This window comes from Arvicanthis niloticus, chromosome 2 (assembly GCF_011762505.2).
Source record: "Arvicanthis niloticus isolate mArvNil1 chromosome 2, mArvNil1.pat.X, whole genome shotgun sequence".
Lineage (NCBI taxonomy): Eukaryota > Metazoa > Chordata > Mammalia > Rodentia > Muridae > Arvicanthis > Arvicanthis niloticus.
In genome coordinates, this window is record NC_047659.1 from 15,687,611 (window position 1) to 15,710,950 (window position 23,340).

The 23,340-nt window shown below is 35.6% G+C and overlaps 1 protein-coding gene across 3 annotated transcripts in view; it reads right to left on the reverse strand.

Annotated features, from left to right (window-relative positions):
- Strbp (spermatid perinuclear RNA binding protein) overlaps nt 1-23,340 on the reverse strand; it is a 133,304-nt gene that overhangs the window by 57,681 nt on the left and 52,283 nt on the right. For all 3 annotated transcript variants that reach the window (XR_013108550.1, XM_076928659.1, XM_034494785.2), the window contains 7 exons: nt 21,640-21,805; nt 15,272-15,416; nt 7,149-7,240; nt 5,998-6,093; nt 4,671-4,782; nt 3,969-4,066; nt 3,671-3,782 (listed from right to left, as the gene is read on the reverse strand). Coding sequence is in view for 2 of the 3 variants with exons in the window: in XM_076928659.1 (XP_076784774.1) it covers nt 3,671-3,782; nt 3,969-4,066; nt 4,671-4,782; nt 5,998-6,093; nt 7,149-7,240; nt 15,272-15,416; nt 21,640-21,805 (821 nt within the window). In the remaining variant the exon portion in view is untranslated. The remainder of the gene's footprint in view (nt 1-3,670; nt 3,783-3,968; nt 4,067-4,670; nt 4,783-5,997; nt 6,094-7,148; nt 7,241-15,271; nt 15,417-21,639; nt 21,806-23,340) is intronic.

Sequence of the window (23,340 nt, forward strand, 5' to 3'; positions counted from 1 at the left end):
CCATGACAGAAGAATGGATACAAAAAATGTGGTTTATTTACACAATAAAATACTATTCAGCTATTAAGAACGAGGACATCATGAGCTTTGTGGGCAAATGGATGGAACTAGAAAATATCATTCTGAGTGAGGAAATACAGACCCAAAAGGGAATGCATGATAACTCACTAGTAAGTGGTTATCAGCGCCCCCCAAAAAAGCCATACAGAATACTTAAGATGCAGTCCACAGAACTCAAAAAATTCAACAAACCAAAGGGCCCAAGTGTGGAAGTCTCAATCCCACTTGGGAGGGAGAAGAAAGCAATCACAAGGGGGAAGAGAAGGAGGGAGGGACCTGAGTGGGAAAGGAGACAAGGAGGGAAAGAGGGGAACATCATCAGCTATGGGTGAGGGAAAAGGACTGAAGCCCTGAGAGCCAGCAGAAAGAATGGAAACAGGTAACCTCTGGAGGTAGGAGGTTGGCAGGACCCTCCAGAATGTACCACAGACCTGGGAGGTGAGAGACTCTCAGGACTCAAAGGGAGAGACCTTAGATGAAATGCCCTACAGTGGGGAGAGGGAACTTGTAGAGCCCACTACATCAGGAAGGCAGGGATGAGTGAGGGATGGGGTTGCCATTCCACAGTCAAAACTCTGACCCAGAATTGTTCCTGTCTGGGGGGGGGGAAAAAAAAAAAAAAAAAAAACTGCAAGAAAAAAAATGGAGAAGAGATCAAGAAAAGGAGATCCAGCAACAGGCCCAAAGTGGGATCCAGCTCAAGGAAGGGCCCCAAGACCTGATACTATTACTGGGTGCTCACAAAAAGGGACCTATCATAGATTGCCCTCTGAAAGACCCAACAAGCAGCTGAAAGAGTCAGATGCAGGTGTTTACACCCAACCAATGAACAGAAGCTGCTGACCCTTATGGTTAAAACAGGGAAAAGCTGGAAGAAGCTGAGGAGGAAGGCAACCCTGTAGGAGGACCAGCAGTCTCAACTAACCTAGACCCCCTGGATCTCTCAGACACTGGACCACCATACTACACAGTCACAGACACAGGCAGCATACTATACCAGCTGATATGAAGCCACCCCAATACATATACAGCAGAGGACTCCCGGGTCTGGGTTCAGTCAAAGAAAATGCACATAACCCTCAAGAGACTGGAGGACCCAGGGAGTGAAGAGGTCTGGTGGGGTGGTGGCTGGTGGGTGGGGACATCCTTGTGAAGACAGAGGGGTGAGAGGAGTTATGGGATGAGGAACAGTCAGAAGTTGGACAGGGAGGGGGATAAAATCTGGCGTGTAAAAAAAAATATATTAAATTATAAAAAAAAAAGAATACTTTATGTGAAGGAAAAAAGGAATTATAGGAAAAAACTTAAATGTAAACATCAGGAATCCTGGTGATAAAAGCATCGAACTGTAAGGGAGATCATCCTTCAACCAAAGCACAAATTGTTTCACCCAGTCATACAGCTATCAACTGACATCTAAGATAAAAACTACTACTCTGGTTCTGTTTTATGCTGTGAGTTGATTAACATGCAGATCTCAAATTCTGATTAAAATCTTTACATTTTAAAATTTAAAAACTCTAAGTAACATAACAATAGACACAAAGTTTTACTACCTGCTAGAGACAGAATACTATTGTGAATAAAGTGACTAAAATAAAAAATCTATTATAACTAATATATTTGAATTTTTATTACTCAGTTTATAGAAAATGTCCAATGTTACACTTGTCATGTAAGTCTTTTCCAGTACTTTCACCAACAATGAGAGAACAAGTCTTGGCATCCTAGAGCTTATACTGAGCACTTCTCTCCTCAGGAGCTTAGAATACAAGGCATTGATTCTTGGACTTCTTAGCTCAGGACCATCTATGTGCTTCAAGAGTTTTTGAGGCTCAGCACTTCTATTTTATTATGTGTCCACATGTAGTATAACAGAAACTGAGACAAAGGTATTAAAATAGAATAGAAAAGAATATTCTAGTATCCAAGAGACATCATAGGATCTCCTGGAAAGTGGTGTTTTCATAGAAGGCAAAAAAGACACCCTTTCCCTCAAAACTGTTTTTTATGTTATGTAAAAATAACAAAAATGTTATTTTTACATAACAGCTTTGAATTTTGTTGTTTGTTTTTGGAGACAAAGAATTCCTATAAGAGCAGCTGCCTTCAAGTTCTTAAAGTACTTGCCCCTGCCTTGAAAGTACTGGGGTTACAGTAGTGTGCTACCACAGCTAGGTAAGCACCAATTGATCCTGTGGACTATGACTAGACTAGACTATACAGTCCAAATAAATACACTGGGTATTTATTTTTGCAATGTCAGAATTATTATAATAATATCAATTATTTGGAGGTAGGCTACATCTTGGATAAAGAATATCTAATATCAAATAACCTGCCCTTCTTATAACTGATGAGAAGATAGAAAAACATGAAATGTTTTCTAAGAGACAATGAGGGCACACTAGGTATATAAATTCGCATTTGAGTATGTATTCTATTCCAGGGCCTGAGTTAGACAGTTTAACCTGACACCAGCCTTTAAATAAAGTAAAAAAAGATGGTAATGTCTCTACTGAGAAAAATTGTTGTCAAGGCCTCAAACTAGTACATACTAGAGATATAATTAGAATCTCACTACTGAAAAAAAAAAAAAAAAAAAAAAAACAAAACAGACTCCCACTACTGAAATTGGCCATTTTTCTATTGAAACCCTAATCATAGTAGATGAGTTTAACAATCTCCTTCAAGATTAAACCATTCCATCCTGCAGGAAAACTCCTTAAGCAGGGAATGACAACAACAACAACAACAACAAATAGCTTCAAGAACTCTCTGAAACTGACCAGATTCACTAGGGCCCTTCCCTTCCAGGGTAAGCAGAGCTGAACTATAAAGAAAACTATTGGACAAGAACTAACTGTCTGGAAGAGATGTGGAAAAACTGAGACATCCAGAAAGACATTCTCCAATCTGTTGAATTATCTACAAACTGTACAGTATGCTCCAGGTTCCCAGCATTTATGAGTTGTCACATGGCTGGGGTAGGCTTTTAATGATGCAGCTGTTTGAGTCATCTCTGCTCCTGTAAGTGACCCTTCACACACATTACCATCCATAACCTCAATAAAACTCATTGGTTCACCAAGCTGGACTTTAGTGGTATCCATACTTTGGTCTGTTTTGGTCTCCCTATCTGTGGTTAAGAAGAAGTATGTTTCATCTACCCAAGAAGTTCTGTCACACAACAATGAGTACAGGCAGACAAATACAAACAGAAGGTGGTCATGAATTTTCTAATACATTTTTCTCATCCCCTGTATTTTGTTTTCTTTCTTTCTACAAAAAGCTGCAAGCTTCAGAAAGTTCATCATACTGACCAGTGACAAAGATAATATCTCTTGTTAGGTTATGGTTTATCTCCTCTCCTTAGACCAGAAGCCTAAAGTATGTATGGTCCTTAAGTCTAAGAAGTACAAAATCTTAGCAACACAGGAAATCGATCTGATCACTAATAAAAACAAATAAGACAACCAGCTCATGCTACTAATGTCTGGGATAGAAGCCAACTAAAGAAGAAAAGCAGTGATTTGGATGAACAAAGTACACACCACCACTATCAACTCTAAAAAAAAAAAAAAACCAAAAACAAAGCTTTCGTACTCACCCTCTTTATCAGTAACTGACCAGGAATACTTCTGAAAAGGCTTACTAGATGGAAGAGGGTCCATCTCCAGCACTTTATAAATCTGGCCAAAGGCTGATAGTCTAAGTGCATGCTAAAAGATAAAACATCATATTTAATCAAATCTCAATAAACATTATAGCTTAAATAACATTTAAATCAAATGGCATTCATTACATACTGATATTATACTTATAGAGAAAGGCTACCTCACAAAAGAATTCAGAAAATGGAAGCTATAGTATCTTTCTAAGCAACCAGTAATATACCAGTCTCATACCTGTGCACTATGGGTGATGTCTTCTTTTTGCTGAGTGGTCATGTAGCTTAGAGCATCTGTTGGGTCTCGCTCACAAGGATCATGAAGACCAGGACCACCTTTGGCAAAAGAAAGGAAAAATAAAAATTTAGAACTGAGTTTAGAATATAGCAAACAAAAGAGAGAAGGGAAAAAGCTAAAGAATTAATTAAAAGTCTGCTCAATTAAGTGGAATACTAAGGATATTCTGTCATTCACAGTTTTAGCACTTAACTTTATACAAAAGTTTCCTTATTTTATACAAAAATAACCTAATACAAAGTTGAATCATATTCCAAGAATTTAGAACATCACTGAGGAATCATCCCTGATCTTTAAATGAATTTTATATTTATTTTTTCCATATTTAATAATGGACTACAATTAAAATGAAATTCATTCTTTTAAAAATAAGAATTTACATTTCTAAATACAGACTTCCAAGTGAAGCAAATTCATAGCAGTTTCCATTAGTACCTTTTATGTTAGTACATATAAAACACAAATTAGAATTACTGAAAAAGCTATACAGCACCCTTCCACATAGAAACTGAAATTCTAAAGAACAGAACTCCTATGCAGCATTCTCCTCTGCAGAGAGCAAACATTTATCATATGCTTAGATAAATTAACTAAAATGAGATTTTTTTTCTTATTCTTCTGCCTAGAATTTGAAACCCTTACCAGGAAGTAGTATTCCAGATGCCAAACACTCCATTACTCGTCTCAAGGCCTCCCCAGCGCCCAAAGGTCTATTACAAGTACCTATAGACTTTTCACATATAAGCTCTAGTGGCTAGAAGATATTAAATTACAAATTAGTACATGCACCAAGTGTTAAAAGGATTCCAGTTAAATGTGAGCTGACATTTCTATCTAAAAGAGAAGCCAAAAAAGGGTAGACAATTTAGCATTTAAGGAGCATTTAACTCTTCCCCCATGATTAACTACTCGAACTCAACCATTTTTGGTTGTGAGCCTAGCCTGCAGCTGAGACATCTCTCCAGGCCCCAATCATTTTTTAAACCAATATTTTTAGATATCTATTTTCTAAAAACATTTGAGACAAAAACCTTATGATTTTTAACTACTCTAAATTTTTTTAAAAACTAAAAACAATTTACAGTTAACAAGTTTTCACATACGTAATAGCTAATAAATAATCAAGGTACAAACTGATCTATCTAAATCCTACTTAAATTAAGGGAACACTCAACTATAAAAAGAGTTCAAACAGCCTATTTCAAGAACAATAATTAGAATACACAAAGAAACACATCTCTATATTAGATAAACTGAAACTCGTGATGCTGCACAAATATTCACAGTTGTTCATTATTTTATAAATGAGCCTTTACAATGTTAAATGATTTTTATAAGTTTTTAAATTCTAGTCCTGACTGATCAGGCATAATTTCCAAAGTAAGTCAATGTTACAATATATGTTATGTCCATAATTAGTAATTAGTATCAGGCAAACACTGCACTTAACCTTAATGGCAGACATACTTTATATATTGTAACATTGTACTTAACAATCATGTTAGGATTTGTGTCTCTATTTCATGAAAAACTCAAGACACCATTCTATCAAATAATCTCCATACAAATGGCACACACGGAGAACAATGGGCCAGCCAAAAAGGCTACCCTGAGCAGCAAGTAATCCATGATTGATCAATGATCCATATAGAATTCAAAGAAGTACAGCACCTACTTCTAAAAGGTATAAAACCTTTAAGTCAGAAAACAATAATAATAATAATAATAATAATAATAATAATAATAATGATATAGATTTTAAAATTTATATACCTATGAGGTCTAAAACATAAATGACAAAACAAAAAAAGCTATATGCATAAAAGATTTCATAAAACTGAATATTTCTATGGCAAAAACAGACAACATTCGCCTTAACTAACTCAGAATATAGTCATAGTAGCATCATTTCGAGAATTTCCTCTGCTATAGCTTCATATTTGTTTTTTAATCACATTTAAGTACTTACCCAACCTTTCAATGGTGCCCATGTGGGTACTCTGTTGCACAAATCACGCAGAATGCGGAGGACAATTACACATGATTTTAATCCATTTGCCCTTGCCTAAAACAAACAAAATGATTCCAATATCCCTGTAGAAATCCACTCCATATTTGAAACACACTGATCATAGATAACTTTTTTCCAAAATGCTTTATTTATCAATATTTGTATAAACATATATATGTATACATGTATACATATATAAACAATAATTAAGCAATAAGATGTATTCAAAAAGTATGGGGGGTTGGGAAAAGTGGGAGGAAGGAGAGAAAGGGGAAAATTATATAAATACAGTGTTCATATATGAAATTAGATAACTTTTTTTAACTGAATACCAATTAGCAAATAATTTCCTAGTATTTGAGCAAACCAAAAAAAAACAAGTTATGAAAATAGCAAGTTATTGGTTTAGAAAGGCAGGTTTTTAACTAAGAGGAAAATAGAAAAATTCCTTTCGTAAACTCATGGCAATCTTATTTCAGGCAATATATTAACATTCATTTTTTCTATATATTTTATAAGCCACCCTCTACTATTCAGAATAGTAAGTCAAAAAAAATTACATGATAACAAAACAACATGGAGAGACAGCTAGTATATAAAGTACTTTCTATGCAAGTATGCAAGCTTGAGTCCAACTCTCCTGTGTTTTATAACCCACTTGGAATCTCAGTATTGGAAAAGCAGAAATAGGATCCATGGACTTGCTGATCTGTCAGACTAGCCTGTGTGGTGAGTTGCAGACACCAGTGAAAGACCGTATCCCAAAAGTGGCAAGGTATGTAACTCCTATTTCGGGTAATATATTAACATTCATTTTTTTCTATATATTTTATATGACACTGAAGTTGACCTCTGATGCACAATGACACAGACAGGCACACACACACAGACACACACAGACACACACACACAACAACAACAACAAAAACAACAACAAAAGCTATTCTAGGCACTGTATCCAAAGGAACCAATTTACTCTGGCAATAATTCAATGAGCCACAAACTATTCCTCTTTCATATAGCACACACATCACACTAAGTGGAAAGCGGTCCACATAAAATCTACACATGGCTATACAGAAACAGTAAAGAAATAACAAAGTGCCAACCTGAAACCATTTGGCATGTCGAAGAGAAGCCAAGGCATTCAGGCATTTTTGCCTGTCCAATAAGTCCGGAGGGTCTTTCATCATAACATTTTCTGAGAGTAAAATGGGATAAAGGAAAACAGAAACAGTTTAAAAGGGTGTTTTTAAAAAATTATCAATAACAACCAAAAGAAAGCAGCATTTGAATGAACTTATAAGACTCCCAGAAAATTTTGTAATGATTTTGTTTCTTTTTAAAATTAAGTACACATTATTTACATAAATAGTCATCGGATTCTGTACAAAAATTCAAGAAAAAGTAAAGGAATTCATTCAAAGGAATCAGTGACTACTGCTTCTTATAATCAATCTGAGATCTTATTAATGAACATGTACATTATCATAAATAACAAAATAAATACAAGCACTGTTTCCTTTGGCAAGCTACAAAGGATATCTGGGAACAATAACATTAAAAACCTTACTTATTTAACAGAAAAAATTTGGATAACTGATCAGGGTCTAAAACAGTTGGAACTCTTATACAATAGTAAAGTTACATGTGTCAAAAATATGTGTGTGACCAAAATAGAAATTTGCTTCTAGACAAACCCAGTCACTAGAATAACAACACTAGAAATGTGATTCCGGTAATGAGATCTCAAATGCCTTGAGGTTCATTCACTATTCCTCTTTGAAGACCAAATTTTAAAACTACAAATATAAAATAGAAATATATTTTGTATTTATTAATCGATCTCTCCCCCTTCTCTATTTTTTTAATGGCAACTCATAACAGACTGCTACCTAAACATGGCCTTTTGATTTGCCTTACTATTTCACAACTGGTTGAAGTGCTGAAAAGCAGCAAAACTTAATCATGATTAACAATAAAACCCACATACTTGAGATGTCACATGATACTAAATCCAAGTTTCTATCACCAAATTCATTTCCGCTAAGCTATGGAAAAGTGGGGTTTTTAATTTTTTAAGTCTCGATGCATTACTTAAAAGCACAGTTCTACAAATGGATCCCTACAAAAGGTCTGTCTAACCCCTAAAACAGATTTACTATTCTCTCGTAAGAATGCTTTTAGGCCAGGCAGTGGTGGTGCATGCCTTTAATTCCAGTACTTGGGAGGCAGAGATAGGCAGATATCTGTGAGTTTGAGGCCAACCTAGTATACAGAGTGAGTTCTAGGCCAGCCAGAGCAACACAGAGAAACTCTGTCTCAAAAAAAGAAAAGAAAAGAAAAGAAAAGAGTCCCACCAACAAGTCCTCTCAATATTCTGTTAACAGTAGATATGGAATACACTACATGGTTCAAGGGATATAAATACTTTTAAATGGCATACAAGAACATGGATATTTTTTGTTTGTTTCCTTGGTTATCAGTGACTCTACAATGGCAAACACAGTGTTTATTCTACTAGTTAAAACATTACTAAATCTGAAGGCATAATGCCCAGCTAAAACCACAACTATAATAGGAAGAACTGTGGGTTCCCTGGACTGCTGCAACACTAAAAGACGAAATGTTACACACTTATTTTCTACTGAGTGAGCTCCACAAGCACATGTCTGGTCTACATTGTTTCCCATTATCGCCTGCCAACAAAAATCACAATGGTGAATCTCATTTCATTACCCAATTCTACTCATAAAATTAGAAGCCTCAAAAAGAATTATGAATGTGGAGTTCTTTTTACAGACACAAAACATACAACTGAATCATTTTAGTGTCTTGTCATCAAATTGTAGTTAATACAAGCATCTGTGTAAAGCTCAGTAAAAGATAAAACATCTCTAAATGAGTGATTAGCATCTCTTAAAAGGTAGATTCCCTAACAAAGGTTGACTAACTGCTAAGAAACACAATCCAAACTGCTTATTTACAACTTCAATGTTTAAATTAATAGTAAAGCAAATTAAGTTTTATTCTATCACCTTATGGAGTCAAGATGAAGGGAAACAAAGGAGGAGGGGCATAGGAAGAAGGAACAGAGGCAAGATCTGGGAAGCCAGAACTCTTTGTTCACCTCCTAGTATTTTATTCAATGGTCAGAGATTATAAGTATACCACCTAATTGTGACAGATATTTATTTGTTTGATTGTTTGATTTGTTTTTCAAGACAGGGTTTCTCTGTGTATTCCTGGCTGGCTGTCCTGGACCTCACTCTGTAGACCAGGCTGGCCTCAAACTCAGAAATCCACCTGCCTCTTTCTCCCAAGTGTTAGTATTAAAGGCGTGCGCCACCACCGCCCGGCGTGACAGATATTTATAATGGAGACAAGAGAAATATATTTTTAATAACTTCTTTCATCACAAAATCAAATTATAACCACAAACTCTTACTGGGAAAAAAAATCAAGACATCAGCTTGCTACAGACAGCCAACATTTGGAAACAACAGACTTTACTAAAAAGAGATGAAAAAAGAAAAGTACTGAGGACTTGCAGCAGATTCTCTTTACATCAACATCAAACTGGCCATGTTTGTTCATGTTCTGACAGTCAAAAGATCCAAAATGTTTCACTATTCATGAGGCTGGAAACAGCAGGGGTGTAACAATACATTTATTTTACCTTGAGAGATTTTTATATTATGTGATACATAAGCATACGGCACTACAGTGCTACTTATCAGTCCAGCTTGTCTATTCCCTTTATATGTCTAGTGATGTCGTTTTACATATTTTCACTGACAAAAAAAATTCATTAATGTGGTAATCACAAAAGTGCTGCTGGGAAAAAAAAAATGCCACTCCTGATGAAACCTTAATTCAGGTATACCGTGTGTGTGTGTGTGTGTGTGTGTGTGTGTGTGTGTGTGTGTGTGTGTGTATGTTTCAACTTTATTAGGTAAGCAAAGATTTTCTTTTTTAAAAAAGTCATTAATTAAAAACATAAAATAGTCATTAAAAACAACAGAAAAATCAGGGTCAGGTGGATGGATATCTGTGCATTCCAGATCAGCCTAGTCTACAGAGTAAATCTCAAGCCAGGGACAAATAGAGAAACCCTGTCTTTAAAAAAAAAAAAAAAAAAAGAAGAAGGAAAGAAAGAAAAAGAAAGAAAGAAAGAAAGAAAGAAAGAAAGAAAGAAAGAAAAGAAAAAGAAAGAAAAGAAGAAAAAAGAAGGGAAGAGGAAGAAGAGGAGGAGGAGGAGGAAGAAGGAAGAAGGAGAGAGGGAAGAGGGAAGAGGGAGGGAGAGGGAGGAAAATTTAAGTATACAACTATGACCTACTTTACTTGCTTTCTAGGAAACATAAAAAATAGCACAGGGAAGATGAACAAGCATTGACAAAAATGTTAAATGCAAAGAAAAATATCTTTTAAGAGTATTTTTAACCTACCAACAAGATATGAAGGTACATGAGCATTTTGAATAATGGAAAAATTAGAAAGAAGTTTATTATGCCTAACCCTGCATTTGGTTAGATCAGTGACTAATAAACACCATTCTGCTGCAGACAGTTATCTTTTCTCAGTGTTCTACATGCAAGCTATCTGCCCCTGTTAACAGAACACTAGCCTATAAAGGAAAAACAGAGGGAAAGCCAGATGTGACTGTGACTATATGTCTAGAACTAGGCTCTTCAAAAGAAAAGTAACTGAGCTGGGGTATCATGGCAGGCTCCATGGAAATCTACATAGAGCTGAGCTCTCACCTCATCCTAACGTAATTGTTTTTAGTATGTTGAAGAAATCCTGAAACCTCTTTTCTCTCAATTTCTTGAAACTTTCTGGAAAGACATTATGCCTGAGCTATTGCTCATGAAAAACATAAGGACACAGTCAAACAGATGCAGAAATAAGGTGGAAGAAAGAAGCACTGTCTTCTTAATTTGTCTAATTATGCCACAAACACTATCAAGCAATGGAAAGAAAATGACCATAGGCTTGCTCTGCACAGTGCATATTTAGCACCAGGGGAAGGTAGAAAAACTAAAGCCTGCAGCACAAATATGGACTGCAATAATCTACTGTCCTGAACTTAGCGGAACACATGTCAGTTAACTTTTGTAAAGAAGAGTCAGAAGTTCAACTTGACATCAACAGGTGAAAAGGAACTAACTCTAAGACAACTTCTCTATAAAGCCCTGAATCTACTTCATACCAAGAACAAAAGTTGATTTCAGTATAAGCCAGAAAATGTTTTATTTTTACTATCTGCTTGGTTTAAAACTACAATGCAAACATACTTTTTATAAACAATTTATCACCCCCCCCATAGCAAATACATTTCTAATTTAAAATTACAACCACCAAAGCTGAGGCTGTGTAATAGAAAGAAACAATCAGCTAAAGCATCATGTGCCAACCCTAGGCAGGAATAGGAAAAAGGATTCTATACTAGACTCTCAGCTAGGCAAAATATGATACATTCCTGATTGCAATAGAGCAATAGCTATCTCCCTCCTAGGGCCACTGTGAGATCTTTAAATAAACCATATATGAAGAAAAGCTTTTAACACGCTGAGCCATTAAAAAAATATATATAACAGAAATATTATTCAAGCCACGTAAAATACCAGTGAATCTTAACATTTTTATACACTGAACTGCATTTTCTCTGCTAACTGAAAACTCACTGTGAAGATTCATGTGTGATATTATCTGGTAACCTACTTTTATATCATTCTAGGTACATAGGATAAAGTATAGGGAGTAAGAGGAAGGGAAAAAAAAGATGCCTGCCTTCCAAGGAGCATAAGCTACACAATAAGCCAAATCATTGTTAGTACCAAAGACTATCTTATGATAAGAGTATCATGATACTAGATTTTAAGTGTGGTTTAAAGTTTCACTATATGCACAGGGGTAATAGGGCAGATCCTTAAATCTAGCACTCAGTATGCTTAAGTAAGAGGATCTCTGTGAGTTCAAGGCTAGCCTGTTGAATCAAGTTGGTATACTTAAAAAAAATTGAGTTCCAGGAGAGCCAGAATTACACAGTAAGTCCTTGTATCAAAAAATAAAATAAACTATAAATAAATAGTTTGGCTATGTTAAAGTTTGGCTATCTGAATCTAGTGTGCTCACATTACTCTTTACTTTTATTAGCTGAGTGGTTTTGCACTTTATTACTTTGAACTTAGTTGCACACCTCACTGTGTATAAATTCTCTCATTGAACCATGCAAATAACTTACTGTTTCTGTATTATCTATACTCTGAAATTAAGATGCTTGCTCAATGTCACACAACACTAACAGAATTGAAGAATAGAGTGAAGAACTGAACATAATCATGTTATGGAGCAAGATGTGTGCTTTTTCTTTTTTGCCTTAAAGAAAAGAAAAAAAGGAAATATATAGTACCATAGGGAAATGGTCATTCCACAAGGCCTCCTAACCCTAACACTAACCCTAGTAAAGGGTTAGAGTGTGTAAATATTTACAGCATAGGGGAACTCTTACTTGTAACATCATTATTTTAAAAAGTGATATTCTTTGTATACTCTCAACAATTTAAAACATAAATGGTTGTTTGAAGTAAATGGTTATATACACTTCTACACATAAAATATTAAAGATAAATTTAATGCCCTACCCTAGCCCAGTACTCTGGCTCTGCCCATTCTCAACTTTCCTTTATTCTTATTTAAGTTCAGCCAAAATCATTTAGCAAGTTAAAAGAAGGAAGAAAAATAGTTGATTTGTGTATCTACCATAAACTATGTATTTGGGAGTGGTAAAAGCAAGCCACAAGAGTATGACAAAAGTCTGAGGGTAGAGGACAGGTGCTGCAAGACATTGTTAACTTTGAAAAAGAAAATGAATAGAAGATGCTATCTTTCAGTGCCAGGTATCCCTGAAAGGTAAGTGTGCCTTCTGTTTCCATTCCATGTAGATGCAGAGAATTACATCAAAGCAAAGAGTGGTGTCTAAGTGAACAAAAACTACATAATCCAGATTGCAGAAACACAATTATGCTAGATGCTCCAAATTGCACAGCAATATATACAAAAAGGAATCTATGACAAAGCCAGATTAGACAAAATGAATAAACTGTAAAATACCAAATTGGTCACCATGGCTGGGATATTAAGAACAGCAGCAAAGCAAATCTTTCTGCCATCAAAAGTAGAAGTAACTTAGCTGATTCCTTAGACTTACTTGATCTTGCCAAGCTGATTAGAGTCAGCACACAGGGAAAGTCCTTTAGAACCTTAGTAACTTAAATCACCTTAAACAAATATTGTGACTATATTATACTATATTATATAAATCCCATTCTATGATTAATAGTGTTCCAGAAAGGCATAATATACTAAGAGTCTGTTTTCAGCTTCTCTGAACCAAAACCAAGGTTTTAAAAACAACAGGTTAAGCCTGAGGGAATCAACACTGAAAACTATGACAAAAATCCTATACAAAACCATATGAGAAAAAAAGCTTTATATTTTCCTGATACCTTCAAAGAGGTAAAGGAAGAAGCAGATACAAACAACTCTCAAAACAAAAACAAACAAAAAAACAAAACAAAACAAAAAAAAAGTTTAGTAATACCTATAATTACAATGGTTGGTTTCGTACTACAAGGTCAAGGAGAATACAGCTTACCAGAATTTAACACTTATCTTGATACATCAGAAATCATAGATCTGTTGTTAAAAAAAATTAAGCCACTTAAGAGACCAGTTCTTCTGAGGTACTACAGATAAACTATATAAAGGGTAAAGTACAGGCATTAAACCCAATTACATATAGATGTGCTTTAAATATGACTCAAGAACATATCTGGTTTCTGATAACTATATTGTTTCAAATTTCAGTCAGCCATGCTCCTGACACACACAAAAGCATTTTTTAAAAGGGTGACAATCTTTTTTAACTCCAGGATTCTATGATTCATGTCTAGAAACCAAAAGTCAAAATTCTACCACACAGTTACCTGTGCCTTTTTCTATCCTTATTAACAATTTGAAAAAGAAAACTAAAAAATGATCTATACTCCTTTCCATTTTAGTTGTACTTATGATAAAGACATATACAATGAGGTATGTTGAAATCAAACAGATGAAAAGTAGCAAGTATCCTACTAGCCATATATAGTGTCTCTAAATTATTGTATGACAGAGTGGCCAGTTGGTCAAGAGTCCAACAATGAGTAATATCACATGGCATGTTTCTTTGAGTAAGACAAAGAGTACAAACAAGTTAACAAGATAAAAAAAAAAAAATTAAGAAAATGAAGCTCACCACATATTCACCAACTTTTCAAAACTACCAATAGTTAATTTCTCATTCTACATTTATGAGGGTAACAATGTCATACACCAATTCTTTTAAACATATATCTTATTCAAACTGTTAACAGAGTCAAAGCATCTCAAAAATTTACTGAAGGTAAGCAGATTGACCCAAACCTTCAAATCTCAGCACTAAAGAGTTAAAGGCAGGCAGATCTCTGTGAGTTTGAGGCCATCCAACTTTAGAAGCTGAGGTTCAAGTCAACCAAGGGTATGTAGTGAGACCCTGTCTCCAAAAATAAAAAAATCTGCATGTATATGTATGTGTACATATGTGTGTTTGAATATGTACATTGTGTATTATATGTACATATATACACGTCATAAATTTTAAATCATACTTTGAAGATTTAGAATTATTGAGTAAAATATATTCATTAATTCTGTTCCTTTATTCTATAAGCCAAATCTACACACAATTACAATTTACAAGGGTATATAATTATTAGAAGTCAAACACAACATGCAAATGAGTAATTTAAAAATCAACAAAAATCAAAATCAAAAAAATTTTTTTTTGAAAATAATTCTGGTTTATACCACATTTAATCCTAAAATCTGACCACTAAGCCAGTATACTAGAACAGGTTAGCCAACGCCAATGACTTAAAGTTATACTAGACAAAGAAAAACAGATTGCTAAAATGGAAGAAAAATAAAAGCATAATTTAAAAAGCTTACATGGTAAACACAGGATCTGAAACTGAAAAATACACTACATAAAAACAAAACTTTAAAATATCATAGGTGGCTTACACAAGCAAATTAAGTCTGTGACCTCCTAAATCCCAAGGCATAGTTAAAACAGTACTGGGAAAAACTGTTACATGAACAAAACAAAACATAGATATGTATGTATGTGTATATATATACACATATGTACCTCCATCCTTCTTCTCCAATTCGTCCCTAATTAGAGGGGAAGTAAGTATCACCTTCAAAGTCAATGTTGGCTCTTTCGTGTTCCGAATTATAATGGATGCTTCGTTTATACATTGTTCCACTTGGTATTTCTCTTCTGTTAGTTTCTGAAAGTCACCAAGATTTCAAAAACAATCACATTAAAATCTCTAAAAGGAAACACTTGTGCTAAGTTAATAAATATTAACAATTAGTATCACTTCCCTAAGAGCATATAAAGACCCACAACTGTAACTAATTCCTTACTTTGGAGATAACTTCTCTTTCAACTTCAGCAAACTCATTCTCCATCCTTCATAAAGAAACCACAATGTCAACCATGCATGCAATCATAATATTTAAGCCATTTTGATTTCATGTAAAATGTGAATTGCAGAGTTACAGTAAAGTGTAAATAAGTATACCTGAAATTATTACAGTAAAGTATTACATAAATGTAGGCAGCTGAAATGCTCTCTGAAATATTAGTGCTGTTGACAGAACAATCTAAACAACTACTTGCCAAGGACTTATGAATTCAGACAAAACAAATTTCTAATGTTAACCAAGAAACTATGAATGAAAAAGATGTCCACTTATAGTCACATAAAAGAATGAGTATAAATTGCCTTGTATAATTAAAATAATCTCAGAAATCATTCCATTGAGACTTATCATTATGAAATAAGCCAACCAAAGCCTCTTCCTCCTCCTCCTCTTGTTTTGTTTGTTGAGTCAGGGTTTCTCTGTGTAGTCCTGGCTATCCTGGAATTTAATTTACTCTGTAGACCAAGTTGGCCTCCAATTCAGAGATCTGCCTGCCTCTACCTCCCAAGTCGTAGGGTTAAAAAAGTGTGCCGCCACCACCACCTGGCTACATTGCCTTTTTTAACATACAGTGAAACAAATATAATCCTTGGGCTTTCATAAAATATCCAAAATCATTAATTGAATATCAGACATTAAGTATATAATTAAGTAAATCATACAAAGCATTTTTTCTTACTTTTTTTCTTTTAGGGGGGAGGGGTGGAAAGAAGAGGGATTCAAGAAAAGATTTCTATGTGTAGCTCTGACTGTCCTGTAACATGCTTTGTAGACCAGATTAGCCTTGAACTTAGAGATCCACCAGTCTCTGCCACCCAAGTGCTGGGATTAAAGGTGTGCACCACACACTGAGCACAAGGCATTTCTTAACGATCAAGCTTAATATATATTAACTGATATAAAATAGGCTGAAGAAGATAATATAAGATATGCTATAATAGAATTCAGTCATTTATTTTAAAAAATACCATTTTAATATTAAATACTTCAGCCGGGCAGTGGTGGCACACACCTTTAATCTCAGCACTTGGGAGGCAGAGGCAGGTAGATTTCTGAGTTTGAGGCCGGCCTGGTCTACAGAGTGAGTTCCAGGACAGCCAGAGCTACTCAGAGAAACCCTGTCTAGAAAAAAACAACAACAAAAATATATTAAATACTTCAAAAAAACCAAGAAAAAGAAAACTCATTACACTAATGTTGAACAAAAGTCAAAGAAAGAAAAGAATATACCATGAATAGAAAGCCAAAAGTAAAACAAACAACAAAACTGTTCACATTCATTTTGCCAATGGTGGGGGGAAACAAAGTTATATCTACTAGAGAGATGGAGAGATGAGTTTATTATAGAGTACTGATCACACAAGCAAGAAGACTCAAGTTTGAACCCAGCACTTGCATAAAACAAAAGACAGAGCTGGATACCTGGCTCAGGGGCTAACAGTATTTGCTGCCCCTGCAGAGGACAAGGGTTCAGAACACAGAACACAGGGTGACACACAACAATCGTAACTCCAGTTCCAGGGCACCTAATACCCTCTTCTAGTTCCTCAAGCATCACATATATGGTGTACACAACATAAAATACAAATAATAACAGGCACAGTAGCATGTGCCTAGAATCCCTGAAATGGGAAAATGAGCACAGATGGATTCCTTAGGGGCTTGATGGCCAGCCAGCCTGCCTGTCCTAATAAGAGAGCCACAGACAACACAACAAGATTCTGTCTCAAAAAACAAGGTAAAGAGTTCTTGAGGAAGAATATACCAAATACTCCTCTGATCTCCACATATAAGTGCTTGCTCAGACACAGATACAGACACACACACACACACACACACACACACACACACAATTTATTGAACCTGGAGAAATGACTCAATTGTTAAAAGTCACTGGCTGCTCTTACAGAGAGCCAAGGTTCATTTTCCAATACCCACATAACTGCTCACACACTTCTAAAACTCCAGTTCTGGGGATCTGACTCCCTCAAACAAACATAAATTCAGGCAAAACAAATAAATAATAAAATGAAATATAAATAATTAGACTTTTTAAAATAAAATGAAAATAAATAATTAAGACTTTTTAGAAGATATCTATTAAAAAATTTAGATTTTCTTTTTTTTTTTTTTTTTGGTTTTTTGAGACAGGGTTTCTCTGTGTAGCCCTGGCTGTCCTGGCACTCACTCTGTAGACCAGGCTGGCCTCGAACTCAGAAATCCGCCTGCCTCTGCCTCCCAAGTGCTGGGATTAAAGGCGTGCGCCACCACCGCCCGGCTGGGAAATTTAAATTTTCAATTTTAAGATATATCCAAAGTCATAAAAATATAATGAGTTTGGTCTAGACTAACTTCAAGCACTAACTTCAAAAATTACTGGGTTTGTCATCCTATGCCTTCTTTGTTCAAAGAAGTTCTAAAATCACCCTGAAAAAGAGTACAGAGAGTAAAAGGTGTATTTCCACCTCAATTAAGATAGTAAATAACTGAACTTTTCCTACAGTTAAGTGTTCAGAAAAGGTATTTAGCCTGTAAGAAATGTCCTATTAGAGATTATTATTGTACATACACACATGCACACACACAAACCCACACACACACACAACTAAACTAGTATAGTAGAAAATATGTGAACACTAAAAATTATTTCTTGAAATATTATAATAATAATGCATATGTTCTTTGATATATGCATTTGATAAGTGTATATACCTTATTCTTAACATCACTGGAAAATTAAGATTACCATTTCCAGTGAAACATACCTTCACCAGATATTCATTGTTGGAAAGCTATAAATGACTATTTTAAATTGAAATACATGTATCATACTACCCACAACTGGCCCTAAGTGTTCAAAGTGTTTAAGAATCTTTCATCTCTTTTATTTTAACCCTTAAAAGACCTCAGAATGTTTATATCATTTAAGTCTTTGCTAGCCTGGAAAACTAAAATTTGAAATGGTCAGCAAAAATCTATACTCTCACTTAGGAGTTTTTCCTTAAAGACTTACTAGATCAACAGTAACATTTTTAAAACGGTGGTGCCTAGAAATAAAGATCCTCACTTGAGAAATAAATCAAGTTCAACCTGCACAGAGAAAGCACTGGTGTGTAGACAGAAACTGTACCACTGCTGTATCTTCAAAGCCACAGAAACGATCCCTGATGGGTGGTGGTGGCACTTATCTTTAAACCCAGCACTCAGAGATTGTAATTTCTCACCCTAATTGTTTATTAAGTTATATATAAATACGAGACTATTATTCAAGAAGTTCTAAGTTATATCACTTGCAAGAACATGGATGGAACGAGAGTGCATCATGTAGGGCAAAGTAAGCCAGGTTCACAAAGACACATCGTATGTGCATTTCATTTTTTTTAAGGTTTTACTTATTTTTACTAGTGTGAATGGTTTGCCTGAATGTATGTTAGTCTACCACATGTATGCATTACCCATGGAAGCCAAAAGAGGGCATCAGATCGCCTGGAACCGGAGTTACAGATAGTTGTGCAGTTACCTTGTGAGTGCTGGAAACTGAACCTCGATACTCAGCAAAGGAGCAACTATTCTTAACCACTGAGCCAGCTCTCCAGTACACACTTTTATGTCCTCTTTATTATGAGACTCTAAACTTTAAAAAGGGGGGCAACAGCAGGGAGGCTAGGTAGCTGAGTGATTAAAATGCTTGCTGCCATGCCTGACAACCTGAATTCAAGCCTCAGAAGCTACATAATAGAAAACTAAGTCTTGCAAGATGTCTTTTGCATTCCACAGCAAGCAAACAAATAAACAATTGAGGAAGGGGTTGTTTGTTTTCTTGTTTGTTTGTTTTTAAGATTTGAAACCAAAGGGCAGACTATTTGGGTAGGGACCAGGAGAAGAGAGAATTGTGAAAGAAGGAAATTAATAGGTGAATAGAATAAAAGTTCATGGTTGGTATGTATCAGAATGACCCAATAAAATCTAATATTTTATACAATGAATATACACTGATTTTTGTATTTTTTTTTTTTTAAGTTTTTCAAGACAGGGTTTCTCTGTGTAGTCCTGGCTGTCCTGGAACTCACTCTGTAGACCAGGCTGGCCTTGAACTCAGAAATCCACCTGCCTCTGCCTCCCAAGTGCTGGGATTAAAGACGTGTGCCACCACCGCCCAGCGATTTTTGTATTTTTTAACTTTATTTTTAAAACTTAAAAATAGGACTAGAGGCAACTCAGCAGTTAAGAGCACTGACTGCTCTTCCAGCAAGTCATGACTTCAATTCCCAGCAACCACATGGTGGCTCACAACCATCTGTAATGAGATCTGGTACCCTCTTCTGGCATGCAGATGTGTATCAAGATAGAGCTCTCATATACATAAAACATTTTTTTAAAACTTAGAAATAAAAAAAAAAATCACACCTAAATTATTCAAAACCAAAAACACTGACTTTTTTATTTACAGGTATCTGCCTCATTTAGAAGAAATACAAATTTAAAAAGAAACAAAAAAGGGTTAGAGATGGCTCAGTGGTTAGGAGCAATGGCTGCTCTTCCAGGGAACCCAGGCTCAGTTCTCAGTACCCACATATCAGTTCACAACTCTCTGTAACTCCAGTATCAGGGGATCCAATGCCTTCTTCTGGCCTACAATACACACAGGCAAAACACTCATATACATAAAATAATTTTTTTAAATGCATCATTTTTCAAGAATAAAGAAAGCAAGTATAAACAGACAGATGAGCATTCACCAACTCAAAAGTTTGGACTTGTAGGCAGACATCTATTTCTGTGACACAGACATGAAGACAATCTGTAGTGGTTTGAATATGCTTAGCCCAGGGAGTGACACTATTAAGAAGTGTGGTCTTGTTGGAGTGGGTGTGGCTTTGTTGGAGAAACTGTAACGCTGTAGAGGTGAGCAAAGAGAGCTTCCTCCTAGCCTCCTGGGGATGTTAATTGTCTCCTGGTTCCCTTCTGAACAAAATATAGAACTGATCTCCTTCTCCAGCGCCATGCATGGCTGGACGCTGCCATGCTTCCCACCTTGACAATAATGAACTGAACTCTGAATCTATAAGCCTACCCCAATTAAATGCTATTCTTTGTAAGAATTGCCTTGGTCTTGGTATCTCTTTTACAGCAATGAAAACCCTAACTAAAACACAACCTAAAATAAAAAATTATCAAGAAGCTAAAATCCAATTAATTACAAGTAACACAAAACTGAAATAAAAGATTATGTCAGCTTCCTAATCAGTGGTGCACACATCTCTAGGATAGGCTAGCAAGGTTAGATTTAGAGTAACCAGAGCCCAAGAGCATGACAGCACTAAACATTTTTAAAGTCAACCCAATGTGAAATTAACTTGGAAACTAAACAGGAAGTGACTTCCCATAAACTTAGCAGATAAGTGACTTTAAATTAACTATGACTTGCAAGAAGGTTTAACAGGTCAAATACTTTGGCATGCTAGCTTCACAGGCTGAGTTCAGACCCCAGAACCCACATAAAGGGAAAAAGAGAGAACTGGCCCCACAAAGTTATCCTCTGGCCTCACATCTACAAACACACACAAAAAATAATTCATAAACTAAAAACTTTAGCCAAATCTTCAATTTTTAAAAAGATCATTATGAAATTATCTACTGTTTTTTGGACCTGTCTTGATCTTTCAACTTTCTGTCATATTTCACCAACTCTTCCAAAAGTTTTATAAAAGACAAACATAGTCTAAAGGTGGAGAGATATAGAATCTCAGCAAGACATACCTGAAAGGTTTAAGATTGTATGTTAATGGCCTTATTTTGATAAATATATCCTGAGTCTAAGTCACCAGAAATGGGGATTCCTCAGACCAAATTTTTTTATTATTATTACTATTATCATTATCATTATCATTATCATTATCATTATTATTATTATTAATAATAATTAAAAACCTATCCCTGACTTACCAATTCTTGTAAACAGTCACCAAGGTCACTGTTTCTTAATTCTTTACAAATTCTCAAATGCAGTTAAACAGTACTTACCTGAATCTGAATAGGAAGGTTATCTTTTACTGTATTTAGCAGGGTTTCCGTGGGTTTGTCTTTGCACATTAAGACTAGCTCCAGGTCCATATCATCTTTAATCAGCAAGCCTTTTGCAACCAAGCCAATCCTCATTACACCACACAATGTCCGGCCACCTTGATCCCTACAAATAAAAACCTATATTATTACTTTTATAACATATTTTCCAAGCTACAATTAATCATCACTTGGCTTCCTAAATACCTATATAAATGGATAAACTATTACGTACACCCAAACATCCAAAAATCTACAAATTAAAACTCAGTTAAGGCTTACACATTTAAAGTTACTTTTTCCTAATGACAGATCATTATTTCACACTACAGGTATTTTAATTCATTATGACATCTCTATTACTTACAAATCCCAAGAATATTGAAGCTCCCACAAACATTTTTTCATTGACTAATGGAAATGGCTCGTGAGTAAAAAGTACTTGCCATACAAACATGATATGAAATCTAAGCCCCACACCCCCCAAAAAAGCTGAGTACAGCAGCCCATGAATTCCCTGGTGATTGCTGGCCAGCTAGTGGGGGGGGGGGGGGGGAGAGAGAGAGAGAGAGAGAGAGAGAGAGAGAGAGAGAGAGAGAGACACACAGACAGACAGACAGACACAGAGAGAACGTGTGAGTACCCCATCAGACTCTGGCCCCAACATGCGAAGCGAAGCATACACACCATGTACTCATGCATGCTCATACAAACATCACATGCCCACAGCCCCCCAACACACATTCTAAACAAACTCATTTTTTAAAAAGTAATATGTTAGTTGGCTAGATAGCTAGATGGAAGATGGCTAGATGGTTTAGACGTAGTTAATTCAAAGTGAGGTAAATTGAGAAAAAAATATATGGTGGTGCAAGGTAGATAGGGAATTATAAATAAGTTGGCACTTAGAGCCTGAACCATCTTGAAGATTCAATAAACCTTAAACCTATAAAGACAGTGTAAGTAGAGATAGAGATAAGTGACCCAAGAATGCAGATAACCATTAGAATCCGCCAGTCATTATACATTTTTTTTTTTTTTGGTTTTTCGAGACAGGGTTTCTCTGTGTAGCCTTGGCTGTCCTGGAACTCACTCAGTAGACCAGGCTGGCCTCGAACTCAGAAATCCGCCTGCCTCTGCCTCCCAAGTGCTGGGATTAAAGGCATGCGCCACCACCGCCCGGCTTATACATTATTTCTTACTCCATTGCTTTATAATGTCAGGCTCCCCAATGTGTATAGTCCCTTTTCTCCACAATCATCCTCAAACTTTGGCTTCAAACTACTGTTCAAGTTCTCAATTAGACTATTTCAATAAATCCTTCCTTACCAGCCTTACCTCTACCACCTTTAACAGTGCATAATCTCCCAAAACCACAATTTTGGATGATACCACACATATTTTCCCATCATGTCCCTGTAAACATTTGGACATTCAACATTACAAATACTTAGCTTTGAGCCTGCTTCCCCATCCACAAGACAAGACTAATCCTTTACTCACATAGCTGTTCTAATTTAATGTAAGCAATGAACTTTAAACTTTGGCAGAGTACAACATACATTAAAACCTCAGTAAACAACTGCTGTTTCTTAAACAGTTCCTATATGTGTTTCACATCTACACCTTTGCTTTTGGCCTCACTGTTACCCACCAGATCCT